We start from the raw sequence: 25,014 nt of genomic DNA, 5'->3' as shown, positions 1-25,014 counted from the left end.
TTGGTATGATGTGGTTAAGGTTATTACTTACATGTCATTCTTTATGCTTTCTAAACCCTTTTCATATCCACTACTTCATTTAACAGTCACAATAACTGGGAAGATGTCAGGTTAGGTTTATTATCCCCATCACACAAACAAGGAAACCACAGGTAAGAGAGAGAATAATATACTCAAACTTTTGGTAGCTAGAAAGCAGTCGAGCCATGATCAGATTCTAATGCTTATCTATTAGTTGTACTCTTCTTGTAACTATAATTATACCTGAAATTAAATACGTTTTGTTATGAAAGAATGAGTAAACTGAAATAGAACATGTTATTCCATCTGTCCACCTCTTACCTCAAACCTTCAGGATAGAGTCTGAGAGAAGCGTTTCCTACCTCTGTCTCTAGAGTTTCTACAGTCTAGGTCTAGCTACCTTCCATGCCTGAGATGAAGCAGAAGCTTCATCAGATAGAACAGCTTATAAAACAGGAAGAAAATGGGTACATTTTTATATAAGTAAGAACTAAAATTGAAATTATGTTGAATTTTCTTTTGTGATTAAGGAGGATACACAGGGCTTTCATTGCAGAATTCGGAACATATTAAGACTTCAGACAGAATGCTATCCCAAGAGTCCTTATGGTAAAATTTTATTTTGGAACTGGTATTTTTAGTATTTTACACAACTATAAAAAGATGGAGACATATCATTAGCACCTACTGTAACCCCTGAGTTTCTTTAATAAATTTGCTATATGATACAGTTAGAACACTGATAATTTTAAAACATGTCGATACTCAAAGTAGAACTTCAGTAGAATACAGCGTTTTCACTAACACAGAATTCACCTAAGTTGGATTTGCCTGGGACTTCAGTAAGCAGAATTTAGTGGCTTAATTTAGGCTTGAACGCCCTTGCTATAAGTAGTTTTTAAGAGACAGAGATACAGCTTTGCCATTTAAATACTTACTAGCAAGTAGTAAGGTCATTCTTAACTAGATGTCAACATGGATATCCTATTCCTGACACTTTTGTCTAAGGAACAAAGGAATTATCACACCCTAACATCATTTACTATATGTAAAGAATGGTACAGTGTTTCTAGCTGTGGAACAAGAGAAAGAATAAAACAAGAAATGGGCTCAAGAAATACACTGTGCAATATTGATTTTATAATATATATGTATATTATATATCATGCTTTTTAAACACTGAAGTAGTTCTGAATATACTGTGTCCTCCAGAACAATAATTTTCAAGCTGCAGACCAGAAAACCAATTTAGTAGATTGTAATCAACATTTTTAAAAAAGGAAACAGAAAATATCAGAGTGCACTGCATAGAGCAAAAGAAAGTACCATTTCTTGATACACTTGTTTCAGTTATAAAAATATATACAGGCGTGTACTGGGTCATTATGTAAAATTTATTTCTTACTAACGGCTTAAGTTAAAAAATTTATGACTATTGGTCTAGGCTTTTGTCAGTTACAGGTAAACTTTTATTTTGAACTCAAACAAGGTTAAAGGGTCCCTCAAAACCTTGCCGTCAAAGACTCTTTCAGGGTCTTCTAGGTTCACAGGCCTGTGACTCCTCTCTCAGTCAATTTAGGGTCTTTCCTTTCAAAAATGAGTTTGCTCTCTCTTTGTGTTCATCATATTACTGTACAGGAGCTGGACCGGCAAAACATATGCCTATAGAAACATCTGTGGAATCCACTAGGTGTCACTCAGTCTTCATTTTGGACAATCAAAATGTCCGTCATTAGGGACTGGCTAAATAAGTCATAATATATCCATCCAGTAGAATCTAATATCATTAATTATAGGCTTATATTTATTGACATAGAAAGCAAGCTATGATACATTCTAATGCACAGTGCAAGAATCAATGTAAAATTATAAGTATACTCACACATGTATATACTACATATAAATATACACATGTGTGTGTATCTTGAATATTATACACACAGATAAATATCTGGAAAAAGTGTTACTGGTAGTTATCTTTGGGTGGTGGGTGCTTATTTTTATTCTTCTATTTTCTGAGCATTTTTATAATGAGTACTTTTTGTTCTATAATCGGAAAAAATCTTTTAATTTCCACCTTCAGAAATAAAAAATCAAAAAACTCTTCATTTTGCACTTTCTATAAAACCCTTGGTATAATTTGCATTGCTATATCTTGCTCATTGAATTGAGATTTTTATGTCATGTTTTAGAGAAAACGCGTTACAAGAAAACGCAAATATCAAAGGGAACAGTAATTAAATCACACATAAGCAACTATGCTCAAAACAGGAGCAAAAGTTTTGTTCACACCACCTCTGCCTATGTGCATGACCTCAGCATTAGGGTGCCACTTAATGTGGAAATCTCTTCCATAAAGTTCTTTCTCCCCCAACCCCGCCCCCGCCACCCTACCCCCGTCCTTGGCTTTCTTAGGTGTAAGTCAAGATGAGTATCAGGCTTTTGACCATTAAGAACACAGCTTGTTTTCAGTTAAGCTGGTAGATACTAAACTTATCTAAATAGAGGCTAGGCTGATACTCTCTTCCTCTCTCCTCATTTTATATGTATATGGAGCAAAACTATACTTCTCTGCTTCAATCAGCATGAACTTCTAATTGAAACTAAAACTCACATACCTTGGTGGCTAAACAAAAATAAATAATATGGTAGCAGCTTGTTCCTGTATTTTTTTTTCCTGCCCAAAATAGAAAAATTAAGGCCAGAGTCACGTGTAAGGGTTCTTAGCACTTAACTTGTCACCATCCTTTGTGACTATTCCTCTCTTCGAATTACCCAGCTTTTTGGATTTCTACACAATAGGCATGTTAATTATTAATTTGAGCTTTGAAGCTTGTTGGCAAGTTTGCTAATTGTTAAACAGACTTTTTTCTACTGACAGATTTTTTTAAACGTTATTTCCCTTAACAAAAAACTTATACCTTAAAAGAACCTTACGTTTACAAGACATCTTTTAAACTATTAATTCAAAAATAGTAATACTAGGTAATATTCATTGAACACTTTTCATGAACCTAATACTATTCTAGGGCTTTAAAACATTAAACTACAGACACTTCAGCAAGTTTTAGACTCAACTTACCAACCTGAATCAACTTGCTTTGTAGATTTTCCATGAATGTTCAATAAACTTAATTTTCACATCTATTCTCTTGGCAATCCCAAGTAATATCTATAGATTCTACCTTTCTTAAACCTTCATCATTTTATTTAGATCTTTTATGTACACCTTTTCTTCTGTGTGCTTTAGGTTCTCCTTTGGATAAATATGAGTAGGTTTCTGCTCATATTTATGTACAGAAAAATCATTTTGGGGCAACTGTATTTATCCATCTTAGCCTCCTGGATGAGACTGAAATGTCCATCCCTAGTAGCTCTGCCTGCTTTTGAATATTACAAAGGCTTTGGTGTGAGGAGCATGTCAAATTTCTCCCTCATACCTGCTTGATGACTTTCTTATTTGAAGTGTTCAGAAAAACAGGGTCTCTAGGCAAGGCTGCAGCCAAGGATCAAGCCCGGGGAAATCCACATTGCAGGGACCCAAGACTCTTCTCCGGCACATCTGGCACAGCAACCAGTGACATAACAGAGGTTGGAATTTGGCCCCAGTGGTTGGAGGGAGTGTTTTGTGGGGAAGGAGCACAGGAATCACATAGCCAGCCCAGTGTCTGCACCTCAAGTTCTTCTACAAAATTGGTAAAGAGCTCTCAGGATTCGACTGTATTTAGAAATGAGGATTTACCTGAATATACTGATCTCGTCTGTCTGATAAACAGTTGCCCAGATTTTCAATTTGATGGGGTAGGGGGTTATGTTGAGGGGAAAGCTCAAGCTATACAAGACAGTTTTTCCAAACTGTATAAAATAGAGCAGTAGGTCCATACCCTCTCACTCCCTCTTAGAGACTTCCAATGCAAATGAACATGAAGGGCTCTCAAAGTCATGTGGTAAAGAAATCTGATGAATTTAGCTTAATCCAGTGTTTCCCAAGTATTTTGCCACAAAACGACCTTAGTCTTATGCAATATTTATTTACAATCTTTAGAAAATGCATTCTTGAAAATGGTACTGAGAAAGGTCTCTTAGGAAGCTGGTCAGACCATACAGAGAATCATTGAATGATATGAATCCCCCCCCAATCATGTTTTCTAATACACTAATCTCTCAAAAGGTCAGTGAACAAAAACATGGATGCCAAGCATGATCTGCCTTTCAAAATAATGGGAAAAGCAGACTAAGCCCTGTCTCAGCGGTGACTGCTGTTAGTGATACAAGAGCTGGACCTGCTGACTGAGTATCTCTAAGACAATGGCTAATGACCTCACAACAAAAGCATGCTGCCTGTTTAGCACGTTTCTGTCTGGAAGCACAGGATGGGAAGACTGACTTTTTTTTTTTTTTTTTGGCATGTGAACACAGTTACTATTAACTAGTTGCTACTTCTTACCTGAAAGTATTCTCAGTATGTTTAAGTTTGTGAGTCATGAATTCTCCATTCTGCGACTTAACTTCTGTAAATCCCTTCTTTCTATCCATGAAGCTTTTAACTTCTTCTTTGGGTTCTTTGTCCTTTTTAATCTTTTCATCTTTGATCTAACCAACAGTACATATCAGGAAGAAACAGAACAAGAAAAATCTTATTAGGTTTTGGTTGGTATCATCAAATAAGACCCAAAATTGTTAGGAAGGCAGAAAACTCAGAAAGAAACCACTCAGATGTGGTAGAGTTGGAATCAGGTGAAATTCTTAGAGAATAAGCTATGGTCCTTTAGCCTGTGAACAAACACGTTTACCACAATTTTAAGAAGGTAAGATCATCCCTGATCTCACTGAGGTTTTTATTTTCAAGAGCAGTGGTAGTACTATTGTATGGAAACCACTAAGTTCTGGGAACTTCATGTAAAAGTAGCTGTTTGCAGTTCCCACTGGGAAGAGCAATTATTAGGATGGCTTTGATGGAAGGATGACCACGTTGACTTAGGCAGGTTTCTTCCTGGATGGAGAGAGAATCTGTGAGAAAGACACAAATGTGAAAGAAAGAAACAAAGAAAAGGAAACCTACCAGTTTAGCTAGATCTGCCAAGCCAATTCTGGTGAAGACCAGTATTTTAATCAACTGAGTAAATCGTCCCAAGGATTGGACACCTACTAACCCTACCTTTAGTAGGAGGATCCAAAGATATGTGGGGTCTGTGAGAACATGTCTGTAGTCATCTAAACCATTAAAGTTAGAATGGAATAGGAAAAATTCCAGGGTTTACCTTGATTTCCATTGTCAATAAAAATTTAGTTCTCTGGAAGTAGTTTTGTGGTTGTGGTGGGAGACATAGGAAGATGATATATGGAGGGCAGGTGTTAGCTTTCATATTTTGTGGGTTTTGTGTTTCTTACAATAAGTGAGACAGATTATTTAAAAGTAAACTGAATTTACATAGCTTTTTGTGGGGGAGGGGGTAAAGGAATTCAAATTACTTCACTTATATCATCTCATCCATTCTTAAAAGATGAGTGTGAAAACAGGTGAGGTGCATTCACAATGGTTCTTTTCAGGACAGTTACAAAGCACGAGCATTCTAAAGAAATCCACAGAGGAAAGGTAGGCCATAAGAGCTCAGGACTTTAGGTGCTGCGGCCTAGGAGGTTCTATCCTGACCTGATCACTCACCTCTTCTCACCTATTTTTCAGATACCCTGTGAAGATTTACTCCTAAAATGCATTTTTTTTTAAATTTTTTTAGAGACAGAGTCTTGCTCTCTTGCCCAGGCTGGAGTGCAGTGATGCGATCTCAGCTCACTGCAACTTCCACCTCCCGGGTTCAAGGGTTTCTCCCACCTCAGCATCCTGAGTAGCTGGGATTACAGGCATGCAACACCAAACCCAGATAATTTTTGTATTTTTTAGTAGAGAAGGGGTTTCACCATGTTGGCCAGGCTGGTCTCAAACTCCTGACCTCAAGTGATCTGCCCGCCTCGGCCTCCCAAAGTGCTGGGATTACAGGTGTGAGCCACCACACCTGGCCTGAAGTACATGTTTTACAAAGCAGAGCACAGTTTTTTGCTCTTTATTGATAAGTTTTAAGTCATTTGATTGTCTTCTTTGGGTATTATCTGGTTAATTACTAGGGATTCACTTCTATGCTTCCCTAATTAGTTAAGACTTCAATCTTTCACCATGGGGTATATACCTAGGATGTCCCTCAGACACACTGAAAATGGGGGCTGTACTTTGCCATTCTCTGCAAGAGCTTTGTCTGTAAATCAGGAAACCTGACTTTTGGCTCCAGTGCTGATAACAAACTAGTTGTGTTACTTGGACAAATCACTTGACTGCTCTGGGATGCTGGTCCCACGTACGTGAAAAAATGTGGCTGGACCAGATGATTCCTTCCGAATTTTTCATCCTGTCATTTCCCTCTTGGGTCCTCATGGGTCATGAGAGGCTACAGAAAAAAGGAGCACGCTCATAGCCTGAATGACAGCTTCACTGTGGCTCCTTGATGGCTGTCCTTGCCCAAGAATACATCAGTATTCACTGGACAGGAAGGAGGAAACAAAATATATTCTCATTTTGGCCTACTGTTGTTAGACTTAGCCCCAGAAACCATGGACTGGGTTTATGTTCTGGTTAGGAAGCATCTGTGGCTCCAAATGTGAGGGAAACCCATTTTAGGGATAACCATGAAATAAATTCTGAGTAGGAGCTCACAGTCTGTGGAGCACTATGCATGGAGACACTCCCTTTAACTTGTTTCTCCTATGTTGCAGTCAGAAAAATTTCCATTCTCCCCAAATGTATTATATCTGATTTACTGGTCCCCAAAGTGTTTAAAATAGATTTGTAAGACGATATATGTCTAACAGAAAAAAAAATTCCCCCTTTTATCAAGCTCTGCCTTTATTGGCAAAGGCTATAGTGGATGGCAGGCTTATATTCTTTTTGGAAAACCTTAGAAACCTTGTCGATGTAATAATGACGATTTGGGTTCAACTGAAAATTATTTTCTCTTTCTGGGAAATGAATAAAGAAAGTAATTTCATAGAGCCTTTACATTTTTTTTTTTTAGATGTTATGGCAGATTTAACCCAAACTCATGGGATTCTGAGCCCCCTGGGAAAGGTATTAGATCTTATAGGTCAGTATGTTACCATGGAGAACATCTGTGCTGAAGGATTAATAGGTAGCCGGGTATCCTGAAAGAGTTTCTGTGCTTCATACACAGATAACATTAGCATACTCATAAGAAAGGCTCTGGTCAAATGTGATCATTTGGGTTTTGAAACTCTAGATATTTGGGATATCCAGTGGAATAACACATGGGGATGAGGTGGGGGATGGAAATTCAAATGACAGGCCCTTGTGCCACAGAGACACTCAGAAAGTCAAGCGAGCAAGGACTGAGATGTGTCTCAAGCATATTTTGCATTATTTGCTTCCGGAATAGCAACAAGAGCTGGGTGTAGCTACTGTTTCTCAGGCTGGGTTTTACGTGCTTTTGTCAGCTTCATAAGCCCCAAATCCTTTCCTCGGTTCAATTTCTATAACATGGACATCTTCTAGATTCCTCGCTACTACTGCAAGTTTGGTCCACGGACAACATGGACCTCATGGAATCAGATTCTGCATTTAACAAGACTCCTAGGTTATTTGCATGCGCACTAATGTTTGGGAAGGGTTGATCCGCATGACACGAACATCACTTTCAATACCTCAGGAGCAGCTCGGCTAGAAACTCTGTTTTCCTGTTAGAGGCTAGAAAAGAAATAAAATAGCCCCTACATGAAGAACTAAAATGAGACTTTTTATAATTGGAGAGGAGAGAAAAAAGCTAAATTAAGTTTCAATGTTGGTGATCGTCTGCAACTCACTGCCACAGTTAAACTGCAGTGGAGAAAGACAGGTTTTATTTTGTGTGTTTTTTAAGACATTGGAGTGCTTTCTGGAAATGTTTTCTTTAAGAAGGCTCACGTGATGTTTGTGTTTACTTGTGGTTGCCCTATCCTATGCTGCATAAATCCTTGAAAGGAAAGGTTTTAGTTAGTTGCTTTCTTCTTTTTTTTTTTTGAACAAAAAGGAAAAAAAATAGGAAGAGGTTGTTTAAAATGGCTGAATCATGTAAACATGATTTAAAGCTGTCTACATAAAGAAACAACACAACTAGCTGAAAAGGGGAAAACCTAGTCTTTCGACCAGCAGGTTATGTACACAGTGTTAAAAAAGGAATATAGATTGGGGTTGTTTTCTTTTTTTTTTTAAACCAGTTTGAGTAGCTTATCTGGCCTTGTGTCAAAAACAGGCCAAAAGTTTTGGAACTGGCTGGAATGTGCTGAGGGGCAACTTGGGAAAAGGGCAGGGCTCAATCATTCCTGGGAGTATCTGATTGACACAGAGGACGCTGTTGAACTGGGGCCTTATCTGAAAAGAGACAAAAGGATCACCCGAGTGGCAACTGATGGGCCCTTCTAGTTCTCAGACACTCTACATAGGTATAAAAAGCTTTGGTCATAAAAACAAATTAGTGAACTGAATGAAATTTTAAATATAGAATCCAGTGTTTTCTACAGCCTCCCTTCCCCGATGTGTTTAATTCCTGAGTCATCATTTCATGCCCACTTCTTTTTATAAAGACATTCACCAAGAAACATTACAAGAACCCATGTGGGACATATTTCTGAGTTTAGTTCTGAGGTAACTTTCATTTTTCTTTTTTTATGAATGAATTTGTAGGTATTTGGTCACCAAATGAAAAGTATTTCCCAACATGTTCAATGAATGATTTCCTTGACTGCCTCATGAGAGCTAAATTCAGTTTTCCTGTTATTAGCATTTACACTTTCTCCTTCCTTTACATGGCCTGTGCTCACATTCAATTTTCACTTCCAAACCACCCCAACTTCTGTTAGAAACAGAGGAACATACATCTTAACGGAAATGTAATATGTAACATGAACTAGGGGTTTTCATTTTTCACGTGAAATTGACAAAACATATTTAAGAAAATAACCCACCCCCTATTTAATCTGGCCATGTTTTCTAAATATGGATTTCTCTGTTTAAGATTTTGAGTTTTCTTAATAGATGCCATAGTTTTGTTAATAGATGGGTTGGAGCTTGTTGGCTACAAATCACTTCAGCAGTCTCATAGGCGAAGAACTTTGGGCCTTCCTACTTCTAATAATTCAGTTTCACCACATTCTAATAAGTATTGTGAACTTATTCGATATAGTCACAATTTTTAAGATTATTTGGGGCAAACACAGCATGAGAGTTGAAGTGCAATCGGGTGTTCTGATATGGTGTTCTGATTCCTGTCAAACCCCGTGCCATTCTATCTGTATAGCTCCTTGTTCACTTACTTACAGTCAAATACCCTGGCACCTGCTCCTGTGTGTGCCTCAGAAATGCAATGCAGAACATTTGGCCAAACTTTCCTTTTGAAAACCAAATATCATCTTCAGTTCACCAAATTTTCTATTGAGATGTGTGTGGGTGTTTTTCCTTTGAAAAGTTAAAGCATTAATTGAGGCCAGTTGGAAATATTTCATAATTGAAATGAAAGTAGAATGGCTCAAGGAAAAAAAAATTAGCATTCAGAAGAATAGAAAACAGGATAAATTGATTCCAGCAGTGTTTTTCAAGCCTTTTTGATGACGTCCCACTGAAAAAAAGACAATTTACATGACAGTGCAATACTTACTACCTACAATGCCCTCTGATGCCTTCCATCGGTTTCATTTTTTTAAAAAATGCTGATTGATACATTTAATTAATTTTGAGACACTCTAAGCTGATCTCACTATTCAATGGATTGTGAGTCATGGCTTGAAATACACTGGATATGAGGTTACAATTTTGAGATCATCAGACCTGAGATATCTTGGAACACTGACTGCTTTTTCTGTTGCTTTACAATCATTACTTCTCAATCATATTTACCTCTTCTTTTTTGAAGGTAGGCTTGTCTTCTTGGAGCTTTTCTCTTTTAGCTTGAACTTTAGCTCCCTTCTCTTCTCCCTTTTTATTTTCAAGAATGGTAAGGTCACACAAGTAAAAGAAGCCCTTTCTAGTTTACAAGAGTGACAGGGTGCTCGGATTGCCTTGCAAGTGCCGCACGGGATGGCTTCTCTTCTGCCGTCTCAGCGCTCACAGCACAGTGGTTCTAAAGAGCAAGGTGGGATATTTTCTTCCCACCCCAACATCTTCTCGTGTGCCTGCCATTGCGCTCACTGAAATCTAGCATGATGTGGCACTCCTCGTGTGTTTACAAACCTCATGTGTGGTTTGGTGCACTTTGCTCATGATCTCAATTTTAGCTGTGTTCATGAGCCTCTTGTACAGAAGCAGGAGTTAAAGACACCTTCAGTGCAATGCAGGCTTAGTGACAGAGAATTTGCTCTGGAAAGGTGAATGTGAAAGCATCTCTTTTTTTGATTTTTTAGGAGTGGTGGTGGTGGTGTGGTGGTGATTAGGTACAGTGCTTTTAATGCAGTCTTGCAGACAGAAAAAAAATCTTTCTCAAAGCTTACAAACATTTCCCCCCCTACTATTTCCACCCTTCCTCAGGCCACATGAATTTGTGTCACCCAGATAATAAAGAAGCAGCATGTATGCTCTTAATTACCAGTCAGTTATAAATCAATACTACCCTAAATTAATAGTTTTCTGCAAGTCTACATTAAGCTGAGGTCTACATGTTGGCAAATCAGGGTTTTGACTTTTTTTTAAGGAAAGTTTCCAACCAGTTCCTTTCCCCTCTTTATTACCAGTTAATTTCCAGGGGTTTGTTTTTGCCTTCTTTTCTTTCTTTCTTTTTTTTTTTTTTGTTGTTGTTGTTGTTGTTTTTGTTGTTGAGATGGAGTCTCTCCCTGTTGCCCAGTGGGGTGCAGTGGCACAATCTCAGCTCATTGCAACCTCCACCTCCCAGGTTCAAGTGATTCTCCTGCCTCAGCCTCCTGAGTAGCTGGGATTACAGGCATGTGCCGCCACACCCAGCTAATTTTGTATTTTTAGTAGAGATGGGGTTTCACCATGTTGGCCAGGATGGTCTCGATCTCCTGACCTTGTGATCCACCCACCTCGGCCTCCCAAAGTGCTGTACCCAGGCTGTTTTTGCCTTCTTAAGATGAAATGTCTGACCATTATTCTTCATGTCTATTTCCCACCCCAGCTTTTATCATTTTTTTAATTCAACGTCAAACCCATGAGTGAGGTAAGGAGTTATGGGCCTCTTGCCTCATGCAGACCTACGGATAGAGGAAAGATAATTAGAAGACTGAGTTTAGACACAAGCGCAGAATCAGAAGCCAACACACCACCACCACATTTATCATCTTTGAATTAATTCTTTTTTTGGGTATTCATAACAATCAAGCACAGAGCAATTAATTTCTCTCTGTCTTCTGGACAGCCAAATTTACTGGCTGTCCCAGTAAATTTGGTTGATTGAATATTCAGCCATCAATCAATTGCTGCATGCTTGTGTATCGCTATGGCCTGAAAAAATGAACAGCTTGCCAAATGATCAAGCATGTGAGCTATATGCATGTGGCCTCAGTCCCAAATCAGATGTGCATTACATTTTTCACAAGTCACAGGCATCACACATTTGGTGCAAAATGTTTACTGTACCTGTTTCTTTAGGACAGCTGTCTGAAGTTTATCTTCTTGTGCTTTCTTTTCATTTACCCATTTCCCTTCTATTTTCTGTTCTACCTTTTCCCCTTTTATCTTTGTCTCTTGCATGGCACGTTTTTTCTCTTCTAGCTGCTTGTTACGTTTCTGCTCTTCTACCTTAGCCTTCTCTTCCTCCTCTGCCCTGGCCCTTTGCCTCTCCTCTGCTGCCCTTTTCTCTTCCTCCTTTATCCTCTGCCTCTCCTCTGCTGCCCTTTTCTCTTCCTCCTTTATCCTCTGCCTCTCCTCTGCTGCCCTTTTCTCTTCCTCCTTTATCCTCTGCTTCTCCTCTGCTGCCCTTTTCTCTTCCTCCCTCATCCTTTCCCTCTCCTCTGCCTCTCTCCTTTCTCTTTCTTGGGCAGCTGCTTTTTCTTCTGCTTCAATTCTTGCTCGTTCATCTGCTATCTTTTTGTCTTGCTCAGCTTTAATTCTTTCTCTTTCTTCTGCTTCCAACCTTACCCTCTCTGCCTCAGCTCTTTCCTTATCTTCCTCTTCCATCTTTTCATGATGGGGAATCTCATCTGAACCTTGTTCCCTCTCCTCCTCTTGTTTAGGCTCTTCTGAACTGATCTGCCCATTTTTTAATGACATTACCACTGTTTCTTCCTGGCTTTCAGTTGTTTTCTCTTCCACCATCACCTCTACCTGATTTTCTCCAATGCTCCCTCGCTTTGGCTTCTCCTCTTCCTCCTCCTCCTTTTCCTTGTCTTCTTTCTTGTTTTCTTCAGCATCCCTCCAGTCATTCTTCTGGTAGGACTTGGTGACTGTTTCTGTTTCCTCTATCTCGTATCTTTCTTGGCGACTTTCACTTTTTTCTTCCTTCTCGGCAGTTTCGTTTTCTGCTGTGTCATTTTGCATTCTTCTGTTTGGGAGCGACAGACTTGAATCTGTTATTGTTGGATCGAACTCCTTCTGCCGCTCCAGAGCCTCCTGAAGGCGTTTTTGGCGTCTTTCCTCTCGCCGAGCCAGGCGCTCCAGGAATGCGGCCTCATCATCCCCTTCCACTTGAGTGTTTGTGGTGGTTGTCTTGGCCTCCTCGTCAGGCACACTGTACAACAGAAAGAACAACACCAAAGACAGCTTGCTCATTCATCAGTCAGCAGCATTCATACAGCCTGTGCTACCCAGGACTACAGCAGATGCCAGTAGTGCCAAGCTTGCCCATATCCCCAGTACGTTACCATTTTAGTACGAGCCTGCCTGGCTTTCAGCTGACAGCATGTGCAAGCCCTTCTCTGGCCACTGGAGTCTACTCAACATGCCAGAAGTGCTTTGGGTATTAATGTCCCCTGGGAGCAGTTTTCAAACAAAAATTGATGAGCCTTAGTGTTTAGATACCTCAGCACCCCTCACTTTTTGAGTGGGATAACTCCGAGGTGTGTGTTCCACACTGGACCTCGGAGTTTCCCAGTGGAGTGAAGCTCCAGATACCCACAGTGGTGATGTGCTTGGTCATGCAACCTTTATTTGGGTGGCCTTCCCTTTTCTGTCTTACCTTCCCACACCCCCACCAGTGTTTCCTAGCATCACCTTACAAATAAACGACTTCCAGTCAAATCTTTGTTTCTGGACTTGCTTCTTGGGGAATTCAAACTTAAGGATCAAACTGAAATAATAAGTGAATTCCTTCGGCATCATGAAGTATTCTCCCATGTCACCAAGTCATCTAGAATTCCTGATCTGGATTGGAGGCTCCCAAGGTACTTTGAGAGGAAGAAAATGTACATTACAGTGTTGAGATTCCACACTCACGCCAATGACCCCAGTGGAAGAGACATCTAAGTGTCCCCTACAATTCCTGCTCCTCCTTCCATAGTTGGGGGGAGTGATCACCACTCAAGGATTAAATTTGCACCCTCTCCCTTCTTTGCACCTAGGCAGGGCCATGTGATCAATAACTGCCAATGAAATGTAAACAAAAGTGTCCAACCAAGGCAATGAACAGAGGTGCACTCCCTGTCTTCTCTATCTCTGTCTGTTGGTAGATCAGTGAGCGCCAAGCCCTAGGGATTGAGAGCCACAAGACAAAAGAAGATGTGTGGCTGGTTCCACCAACTAGACAGAAATATGCATAATGGTAAGTGTCACTGCATTAAACTTAAAATTTGGGGGCACTAATCGTTATAGCAGCCAGCATTACCCTAACTAATGTATACACAATCTACCTTCTTTGTCAAGATTTCCATGAATAAAGGGTTTCTTGTCTATCTTTTCTACAGTGGAAAAAGGGCAGTTAAATTTGACATTTATTTTAAAAAGGAAAGAAAATCTCCAAAAGTTAAACTGTTGTCCATCACCTCCCTCACTACTGCAGGATGCTGGACACTGTCCAAGCCAGGGTGTTGGTTTCTACTTGCAGGAAACAACCAGTCATGTGATACCAGAACTGTGACCAGAGTTGGAAGAATTTGTCTTGCAATGTTTAGAAACTCCATCAAATTTCATATTTCAGACCAAACTTGGCCCTTTCGACGTTCAAATTCACTTAATTTTGGAAAAACACATTTCATATTTAACAATGAAAAATGGCAGAGTAAAAACTAGCTTTAAAACTTTCTTGGCCTTTACTTTTGCTTCAGGATATTGCCTCCATGAAATTAGACCTATAAGGATTAAATGTCCCTACAAATGCAAAAACTTTATAATTTAAGGGGAAGTCTATAGAAAGGGCACTTGGATCAATTGAATTCTAATAATTTTTAAAAGGCCCCAAAATTCCAAAGTGCTAGACAGATTAAAGTACTCTTATGCTAAGAAACCAACAAACTGTATTGAACATTTCTTTGCCTATTTATAAATCATGACCACAGTCATCAGTAGATATCAAATGCCAGTTAGAGTTGTTTAGCCCCAAGAAGACTTATTCTTCCTGTGGCTAACTAATATGTCAGAGATAAATCACACATTCTCAGACCTCAATACGATTTTCTAAAAAAAAAAGAATTTGAATTCAATTAATAGCATGAAATAATGAATAACAGCCAAATATGAGAAGAGAAGCACAAGGAAAAGCAAGATTTTAAAAGCAAGAAAACTACAGACCACCAGTAACTTTTAAAGCTCCTGTTGACCACTCATTAATAACAAGATTCAGGAAAGGCATCAAAATGCCATTTTTAAAACTCTTTCTATTATTTCTCTCTCAGCTTGAAAATGGAAAAGGCAGTGAATGATTATGTTGCCCTCCCGTGTTAAGAATCTGGTAACAGTGAAAATTTATTGAGTGCTTACTATGTGTAAGACACTCTGCATTTTACATGCATTTTTCCATAGTTTAAGTTTAGCAGCATTTTTAGGAGAAAGGTATAATTTTTATTTCCATTTAACTGAAGAAATACAGTTAGTGAAAGGTCAAATTGGGAGTCAAAGTCAATTAGCAAACCCTAGAAATTATACCTATTTCCCCTTTGCTATACCTACTCCCCAATTAGAAGCTACTTACTGAGGGAAAGGGTAAACAATATTGTGCTACCGGCCAACATTTTCAAGACTGCTTTCTGAAACCTTCTAATACAGCCTCTCAAACTTGGGTTAAGGAGGCCAGGACCCATTCCCTTTAGAATTTTCTAAATAGACTGAATTAAACAAAACAAACTAAAACCAAAACCACATATGAGATCTTATATAGTGTAACCATTATAATTAGTCCATGGTTTTAAATTAAAATTATTTTCTCCATTTTCCTCCTCAAATATCCTCAACTTTTTTAGACCTTGGGGCACATAAATGACAATATAAATGACATATACTAACCATTAGCATAATGAACCATGTGACCTTATTTCTGCTGCAAAAGCCCTCTTTGAAGAAGTTGAACCTATTAGGCATTCTCAACTTCCCTGATTTCTACCAGGGCCTGAGTGAGAAAATACGTAATAGCAAACTCACTAAGTGTGTTTGAATAATCACATTAAATTAAGCAGAATTCTGCATCTTGTTGAATATTATAATGATCAGAGACTATTGATTCAGGCTGTATGTTAGAAAAAAGAAGACATCCGCAATTCATGCCCACTTTAAAAATTCATGTGTTACCTATTAATGGTAGCCACGGAGGACTCTGCTAAACTAACATATCTTCAGTTCAAGACAGATAGCAATACCCTACAGAATAAATGTAAATACTTTTCCTTATTTAAAGATATAACCCACCAGAAAACAGTATAGATTCCTTAAAGAACTGAAAGTAGAACTAACATTTGATCCAGCAATCCCACTACTGGGTATCAACCCAGGGGAAAAGAAGTCATTATATGCAAAATATACTTGCACACGCATGTTTATAGAAGCACAATTTGCAATTGCAAAAATATGGAAGCAGCTTAAATGCCCATCAACCAATCAGTGGGTAAAGGAAATGTGGTGTATATATATACATACATATATATGTATATATATGTATGTATATATATATACATACATATATATATGTATATATATATACATACATATATATATGTATATATATACACACCATGGAATACTATTCAGCCATAAAAAGGAACACAATAATGGAATTCACCGCAACCTGGATGGAGTTGGAGACCATTATTTTAAGTGAAGTAACTCAGGAATGGAAACCCAAATATCATATGTTCTCACTTACAAGTGGGAGCTGAGATATGAGGATGCAAAGGTAGAAAAGTGATGTAATGGACACTGGGGACTCAGGGAGAAAGGCAGGAGGGGTGTGAGGGATGAAATACTACACATTGGGTATGGTGTACACTGCTCGGGTGATGAGTGCACTAAAATATCAGAAATCACCGTTAAAGAACTTATCCGTGTAACCAAAACCCCACCTGTTCCCCAAAAACTATTGAAATTTTAAAAAAGAATTAAACAGAAAAAATATACATATATATATGTAAGATATAGCACACACATATAAATAAACAAATGCTAGATTGTAAAATGAAATAAAAGCCTTCAACTGGGGTATTTTTATGAGATGGGAATGGGGTGGAGAGAAATAGAATAGTGTGTCCTAGTGTCTAAATCAGATTGCCTATCTAATCAGATTGGTTGCCTAAAATGACTGCAAAATAATTAAACAAGTTAAATTGAAAAAGGTTGAGTTGGGCTGAGAAAGGAATGCTTTGCTCAACAAATTCCATTCAACAGACAGGCTAAGATGCAAGTTAGAAATTCCCTGTCCCAAAGAGGACAGTACCTGTTCTGGGCATTCACCTCCACCTGGTCGGTCACCTGTCCCAAGGATTCTTCCTCCTGCTTCTGCCGCAGCCGTTCCTGTCGGGCTCGGCGGCGCCGTTCCCGGGCTGCCTCTTCTTCATCATCGTCATTCCTCTGGTAGGCGATTCTGCAACATTACAAAGACAACCTCTTGAGCATGCCACTTGCCAAATGTCTTCACCAACTTCTTGGCAGGAACAGCCCTGAGCCCTTTTCTGAACTTAACTGCTTAATGAACCACATACGTCTAAAAGGTTGGTTTAGTTCCTTAAGTTTAGAGACCTAGTCAACTAGCTTTCAAACTTTTAACTATTTGAAAAGCATGAATCCAATAGCTACAGAAGATAATTTACAATAACCAAATAACAACTTAAACTAAAACATTCTGCACAAAGGCAAGTTGCCTTTGGAAACTGTGGGTTAGCATTTTTTTTTTTTTTTTTTTGAGACACAGTCTTGCACTGTCACCCGGGCTGGAGTGCAGCAGCACGATCTCGGCTCACTGCCACCTCCACCTCCTGGGATCAAGTGATTCTCCTACCTCAGCCTCCCAAGTAGCTGGGATTACAGGCGCATGCCACCATGCCCAGCTAATTTTTGTATTTTAGTAGAGGCGGGGTTTTGCCAAGCTGGCCAGGCTGGTCTCGAACGCCTGACCTCATGATCCGCCCACCTCGGCCTCCCAAAGTGCTGGGATTACAGGCGTGAGCCACTGGGCCTGGCCTTGTAAGATTTAGAAGAAGGGACCCAAAGTATTGAATCAAAAATAAACAAAATGCTTACTTCAAAAGATACAGCATGTTGCGTGAGTTATTTGTGTAGACACTGTCACGAAGATCAGAAAAGAATCAAGTTACACTACCAAACCGGGACTTTGGTGCTAATAAGCCAAAATTATTAAATTTATTTAATAATTATAATAAATATTATATTATAATAAATATTATTAAATCATAAGTATTATTAAAATTAAATACTATATTAAATAATAAATATTATTGAAATTGGGAGTAGGATATCGTCTTTGCTTGGATTTTGTTTTTCCCTCCGGTTCCTTTTCACTGGTGAGAAAAGGTGTTACTGACAATTGGCAGGATGCTTCAGAGTCAGTGCATTTTGAAGGGGTGGCAGCTCCCTTTAAGAGGAAGCCCCCTCTTTTGCTCTAAAACGTGCCTTAGTATCATACCACCTACACGCTGGGCACATCACAATGGCCCACAGGTGTGTATTTAGATAGACGTCTATGAGCTGAAGAAGGCAGAAGAGACACAGAGGACATCACATGTGTATATATTATTTAGCTTTTTTTTTTTTTTTTTTTTTTTTTTTTGAGACAGAGTCTAACTCTGTCACCCAGGCCAGAATGCAGTGGTGTGGTCACAGCTCACTGCAGCCTTGACCTCCCAGGCTCAAGCAGTTCTCCTACCTCAGCCTCCTGAGTAGCTAGGACTACAGGTGCACACAACCACATCCAGCTAACTTTCGTATTTTTTTTTTTAAGAGATGGGGTTTCACTATGTTGCCCAGGCTGGTCTCGAGCTCCTGAGCTCGATTTAGCTTTCGTAGTCATCTAAAGTGAATGTCTATTTGAGGAAATTACAAATCAATATCACTATGCTAGATATGTTTCTCCTAATACTTATTTCCAAATAAAGAATTGGGGCTGGGGAACTGCAGATGCTCAAACTCAAGAGGAAATAGTTATTTTGACACATGTTTGACTTAGCTATTTTTGAAGGTAGAATGTGTACTGAGATACAGAGTGCCAAGAAAGGATGGGTGCTGGCTTGACGGGTCAATGGGTTGGGTATGGATATGGGGCTGCATTGTGTAGCAAGCTGCTTTTTGTATTGGAGAGTCACAGTGTTTTTATTACAATGTTACTTACATATCTACAAAATAGAAACCCAGATATGTAAACATTTCATGCTAATAATTCTTTTTAAAATTGTGGTAAGAACACTTAACATGAAATCCACCCTGTTGACATATTTTAAAGTGTACAATACACTTTAAAATTGTTAACCATAGGTACAATGTTGCATGGCACTTCTCTAGAACAGGCTTATAATTCTTATATCATTGCAAAGCCAAAACAATTTGCAAATTAAAACAAAACAGTAGAACCATACCACTTATACCATATATTAACCTAATATAACTGATGATGGTTTGCTCATGTTAGAGTTATAAGTTAGGCATTTTTAGGCTTAGAGTCGGTACTTTATTTCATCTGTGTCATCTTTTGACTTCAATAATAAGAATGCTATGAATGTTTTTTCACTGAGATATCTCATAAAAAACAGGATTAATGATTCCGAAGGTTGGTTGGTTTCTTCTTTGCTACTTGAGAAAATCTGACTTCATATTTACTAAAATCTGCTCATGTGCAATCCTCAAAAGCCAATACAAATAAAGTGTCACTTAGTAATTCTATAAAATGGGCTGGTTTATTTCACAAATATGGGGGGGGGCAGTGTGATATAGTCGATAATGGATGACTAGATTAGGATTCAGAAAACTTGGGTTTTAGAATTGGTCTTTTACTAATTTGCAGCCCTTTGATTAACCTTTTAAAGTTAAATTTAAAGTTAAATTTTAGAGTTAAATTTTCTTGTGTGTGACAATCAAATGAAATAATAGATAGATATGTCGTGGCAAAGCATTCTACACTACAGTGTCTTCCTGTTATTAGGAAAGTTCAGTTAAGGAGCCGCTTTGTGAGGAAAGATGAGTTCAATTTTAGACTTGTTGAATTTGAGGTGACAACATGACATGATTCAAATGTTCCTTTCTAATTCAATCACATTGTAGTTGCAGTAGAAAGCCCTTCCCAGTGGTTTGGCTTCACCCTTCAGATTCTTGGCCTAATGTTCCTTTGGCTTATTTCTTGGTAGACAGCTTTAACCACAACAGGGAGAATCAATCCTTAATAACTGCTTCCCAAACTAATCAAACAGGAAATCTCAATTTGCTTTTCCACATCTCTGGATCAGCCATGAGGTCATGACTGTTACTTGGGGCGTTCTTCTTCCAAGACAAGCAAGAGGCATAAAACTCCATATGGGACATCCCTAATGATAGGGTTAGGCTTTGTGTCCCCACCCAAATCTCATCTTGCATTGTAATACCCAGGTGTCAGGTGTTGAGGAAGGAATGTGGTGGGAGCTGACTGGATCATGGGGGTGGTTCCCTCATGCTGTGCTCGTGATAGTGAGTGAATTCTCGCAAGGTTTTTATAAGTGTTTGGCAAGTTCCTCCTTTGCTCACTCTTCTCTCTTCTGCCACTTTGTAAAGAAGGTGCCTGCTTTCCCTTCCTCCATGATTGTAAGTTTCCTGAGGCCCCCCCCAGCAATGAGTGAGTCAATTAAACCTCTTTTCTTTATAAATTACCCATCTTGGGCAGTTCTTTATAGCAGTGCGAGAATGAACTTATACACCTATCCTAAAAGCAAAACTCCTCTGTCCCCTTAATGGAATATAACCTTAAGTCCTTAATTTCCCGCTATTTTGAGAACTTACCATCTTTCTCCTTTCACCTACCCACTGGGCTTCACGGGGGGATATTGCTGGCTATTAGCTCTGACATGAACTAGATTTGCCACGTAGGCCACATCACATTGTAACCTCTCTTCATCTTTGATTTCTCAGTGGAGCGACCTGAACAACCGATCATCTCCACTGTCTCTTCTAACTCTTCTTGCTCGGTACAGCTTAAAGTTTATAGGCAATCATTCTCCACTGGGAGCCCATTTTCTAGGATACACAGCTACTAGAGTGTATTAGTCCGTTTCACACTGCTATAAAGAACTGCCCGAGACTGGGTAACTTATAAAGCAAAGAGGTTTAATTGATTCACAGTTCAGCATGGCTGGGAAGGCCTCAGGAAACTTACGATTATGGCAGAAGGTGAAGGGGAAGCAAGGCACCTTCTCCACTAGGTGGCAGGAAGAAGTGCCAAGTGAAGGAGGAAGAGCCCCCCTTATAAAACCATCAGATCTCGTGAGAACTCACTGTCATGAGAACAGCATGGGGGAAACTGCACCCATGATTCAGTTACCTCTACCTGGTCTCTCCCTTGACATGTGGAGATTATGGGGAGTACAATTCAAGATGAGATTTGAGTAGGGACACAAAGCCTAACCGTATCATGGGGCAAAATTTCTAAGGATCTTTTTATGACTACTAATAAAGAAATATATTAAAATTATTTACAAAGTTAAGAACAAAAAAAGAGCTAAAATGGTTTCATGGCATTTTCAATCATAACATGTCCAGTTCCTGGTTCAAGAACATATCAGTTGACTTTATAGGTAAAATTGTGTCCATGCCAAATGACTTGATGGGGTGAAAATTCTTCAACTCTGAGGCTCCCTACATTAGCCTTAGGCAAGCAAAGCAAACAGTCAGTTCTTAGCTCTTAGGCCTCTCCCTCATGGTGACTTTCCCATCCTACTAACACCACAGGTTTATTATTTTTTCTTCCGAAATTGAAAAAAAAGTACCTTCAATTGTTCATTCTTTTGGATTTTGAAAGCAACACACACATAATTTTTTTTTAAAAGCAAACAATTCAAAATGTATAAAGGAGAAAGTAAATGCCATTCCCGAGAATCATACCACCCAGATTTGAACATGATGAGTATGTGATATATTCCACCATTTTCCCGTGCATGCACAGACCTTTTCGTTTTTGATAAAATAGGGTTATGTCATACATATCACTTCACAAACCATTTCTTTAGTTTACCTTGTTTATGACTATTTTTAACATGTTAGCAATATATAATTTCAATAGCAACACAGTATTCCACTTAGGTATACACCTACATAATGATTACATGGATCTACTGTGACTAACCAATTTTCTACTGAGGCACATTTAAGATTGTTTTCAACTTTATATCTTCTTATAAACAATGCTGCTAAGGACATTATTACAGACTCACTTTAATCACTTGTTCAATTATTTACTTAGGAAAACTTCTCAGAAGTTAGAATTTCTGAGTTTAATTTCTGAGTTTAAGAGCATGCTCATTTTAAAGGCTTTTGATGATCATCGACAAATTGTCAATTTAACACCAGTAATGCATGAAAGCTAATTTTACCACAAAGCAGAATTTGTCCAAAAAGACAAGTACACAGAATCCTTATTATATTGAATGATAGCACAGTGTCTGCTTCATGCTTCAGTGAAAGACAAAATGTTGACATTTCTGATTTTCCACATGCCAGATTTAAATGTATTTGAAATGCTGCTGACTAGTAAAAATCATACCTAACCAACCACTGGATTGTAATAAAAGCATAATAATCCATTTGTTCCTTCTGTGAAAATTCAGCAGATGCCAGTATTAACCTGTCTGCCATATGCTACAGAACAAAGCCAAGTGATGTTCCCAGATGATTCAGAAGGAGTGTGGGATCCTGAAGTTTATCTGAATCATCTGAGAATGATTGAATTATGTTTAATAGAGTTTAAATCAAATGCATTTTATTGTAGATCTATTTAAAAAAAAAACTGGTAATCCACAAATGATCTATAAGGTACTTCTCTATGAAATAAAATGTTTGTTTGACCAGAATCCATGAACTTCCCACCTATGCTGGTTGGAAGAGGGTTTATTGTGGAGTATTCCACTTTGTTACTTGGTAACTGCTTTTAGCTCATCTTTTGGCACAAACACTTGGAGAAAGGTACCTTTCTGCAGCAAAGGTCAGCTGACAGCAACAAGTCTCATTGGATATTTGGGAGAAAGAGAAATAATCTTGTGTGTGTGTGTGTGTGTGTGTATGTGTGTTCACACACTGATGAATAAATGCAAAGAATTTTAAAAGTCCATAATAATCATATGATGTTATTTGATTGTGTGAGTAGTATAAAAAAATAGAGAGGACTGGCTTTTCTTCCATTCCTGGAACCATTGCTTAAGGACCCTGGTGTTACAAGATAAGAAAAAAAACATATATGCAATGGGAAAGCTCTCTTCTAATGCTGTGGCTTTTACACCAAAGATATTTTAGGTCTTTAACACCAGACCTTGCTGCCTCAGTGTATTTAAGTAACAAGATAACCATGTTATAGTTTGTGCCTTTTAGATAGAAAGTTCAAATGAATTGAAGTCTTGCAGACATGGCAAATGAGGAGATAAATGAGATGTTATTACATTTGGAAGGGCCAGGGTCTAAACATATGCCAGATGAGAGACAGAGGAACTTGCAGAAGCTTCCGTAGCAAGACACTGGAGCAAGGCACGAGTTTTCCTCTTGCCCCAGTGTCCCCCCACCCCAGCTTCCCTATCAAATATTTCTCAAAACTTCTGCAACACTGGCAAAATTCTTATTATCATCTCAACTATAGTATAGATCGTCTTGTTTGATTTTTTTACTCCGTGTTCCCCGTAGTTTAAAGAATGTTGCTCTTATTCCCTTCATTTTGTCTTTTCTCCATTTTGGTATCTTCTGGTTTGAGATTGTAGGACATCATCCTTAAAGGTTCAAGTAAAATCGTGGCAATAGTATTTTATTAACAAGACAAGATCTCTTATGAGGAAGCCATGTTTAAAAATTAAATCAGGGAAAAAATAATAGACATTTTTATGGGGAGGGTGCCGATTTTATTACATGTTTAGGAGCATTAAAGACTCAGAGAGAATGAAAAAGAACAATTTAAGTCTATAGCGAGTACAAATATTTACTTATTTTATGTTGATAATCACAGTACTACTCTGAGTAATTACCTAGATAACCAAATAGTTAATCAAGTTTGGATTTGCATCTTGCAATGCTGTATTTTTTACATACATGGGATATATAATATAGTTATTTTGCCATGTAAAAAAATTTAATAACGTGTTTGAGGACTTGCCAAAATCAGTTCACTAGGGCATACCTTTGTTTTCATCATTTATGTAATAGGATACCACAGTTTAACCATTCTATAGAAAGATATTTTGGGTTCTTTCATTTTTTCCCCTATTGCATGATGCAAGTATTTCTTTAGGATAGATATTGAGAAGTGAAATAGTATGTGTTCATTTAAATTTAAAATTTAAAAGATCAGATCAAATTGCCCTGCACAGCAGTTTTGTTTTTTTTTTGACAGAATCTCACTGGAGTGCAGCGGCCCAATCTCGGCTCACTGCAACCTCCACCTCCCGGTTCAAGTGATTCTCATGTCTCATCCTCCCGAGTAGCTGGGATTACAGGCTCCCGCCACCATGCCCAATTAATTTTTGTATTTTTAGTAAAGAGAGAGTTTCACCATGTTGGCCAGACTGGTCTTGAACTCCTGACCTCAGGTGATCTGCCCGCCTTGGCCTCCCAAAGTGCTGGGATTACAGGCGTGAGCCACCATGCCCGACCACAGCAGTTGTTTTCATTTACATTCCCATGCTTTGTCATTTCAAATAGCCAAGTTGGATCAACACACACTAAGATAGCCACTGCTAACTGGTAAGATTAGAGAAAAGATGTGATCTTCTATATCTTGTATTGCAATGGTTTCTAACATTTTAAGAATGAGGATCCTTTTAAAATATTAAGAAAAAATTAAGATCTCATGACAATTGCTTATACTTTTGTTATTTATTGATAAAATGTTTTATAAAATATCTATAAATTCAATAGTGCATAAAAAGGAATCTGTATATTATAAACCAGTGCATATATGCTTATTTGAAAAACAGTCTTTCATACATGAGACAACTGTTCATCAGACTACAGAAAATACTTGGTGTGGATGTGAATTTGGGAATCTCTTTCAAAATCTTCACCGCTAGAGAACCATTGCTGTATTGAAAGAGATTACAAGAGTGCCAGTGGATAGACTTTGAACTGTCACCTTCAAACTTTTTTGTGTTCTTCAATATTCCCTGTGCTTGATAAGCACACACACAAATGCAGACACAGATGCAGACCCACAAGTTAAGTGAGAAAAAGCCTCAGAGAAAACTAAAGGCTCAAGGTATTGTAGTGAAGCCCAGTTATAAAAGACTTAAAGAGGACTCCATTCAGATCAAAGTTTCCAAGTCTGTTTTCCTTAATTGTTTCTGCCACATTCCTATATTTTGAAAAAGAACTCTGCACCTAAAATTCCAACAGATCAAATAAACTCACCATCTGACAGAATG

General features: G+C 38.4%; 1 protein-coding gene across 34 annotated transcripts in view; it reads right to left on the bottom strand.

Annotated features, from left to right (window-relative positions):
* CALD1 (caldesmon 1) overlaps positions 1-25,014 on the bottom strand; it is a 229,233-nt gene that overhangs the window by 24,998 nt on the left and 179,221 nt on the right. For 11 of the 34 annotated variants that reach the window (XM_063667842.1, XM_063667845.1, XM_063667847.1 and 8 more), the window contains 3 exons: positions 16,863-17,009; positions 12,335-12,737; positions 4,469-4,614 (listed from right to left, as the gene is read on the bottom strand). In XM_063667842.1, the coding sequence (XP_063523912.1) occupies positions 4,469-4,614; positions 12,335-12,737; positions 16,863-17,009 (696 nt within the window). Of the gene's footprint in view, positions 1-4,468; positions 4,615-9,955; positions 10,034-11,647; positions 12,738-16,862; positions 17,010-25,014 lie in introns of all 34 variants that reach the window. The other 23 variants (XM_063667822.1, XM_063667821.1, XM_054494609.2 and 20 more) reach the window with 3 other exon arrangements.

The sequence above is a fragment of the Pongo pygmaeus genome, chromosome 6 (genome assembly GCF_028885625.2).
Source record: "Pongo pygmaeus isolate AG05252 chromosome 6, NHGRI_mPonPyg2-v2.0_pri, whole genome shotgun sequence".
Taxonomy (NCBI): Eukaryota; Metazoa; Chordata; class Mammalia; order Primates; family Hominidae; genus Pongo; species Pongo pygmaeus.
Note: the sequence above shows the minus strand (reverse complement) of the source record. Positions and strands in the feature narration are given on the sequence as shown.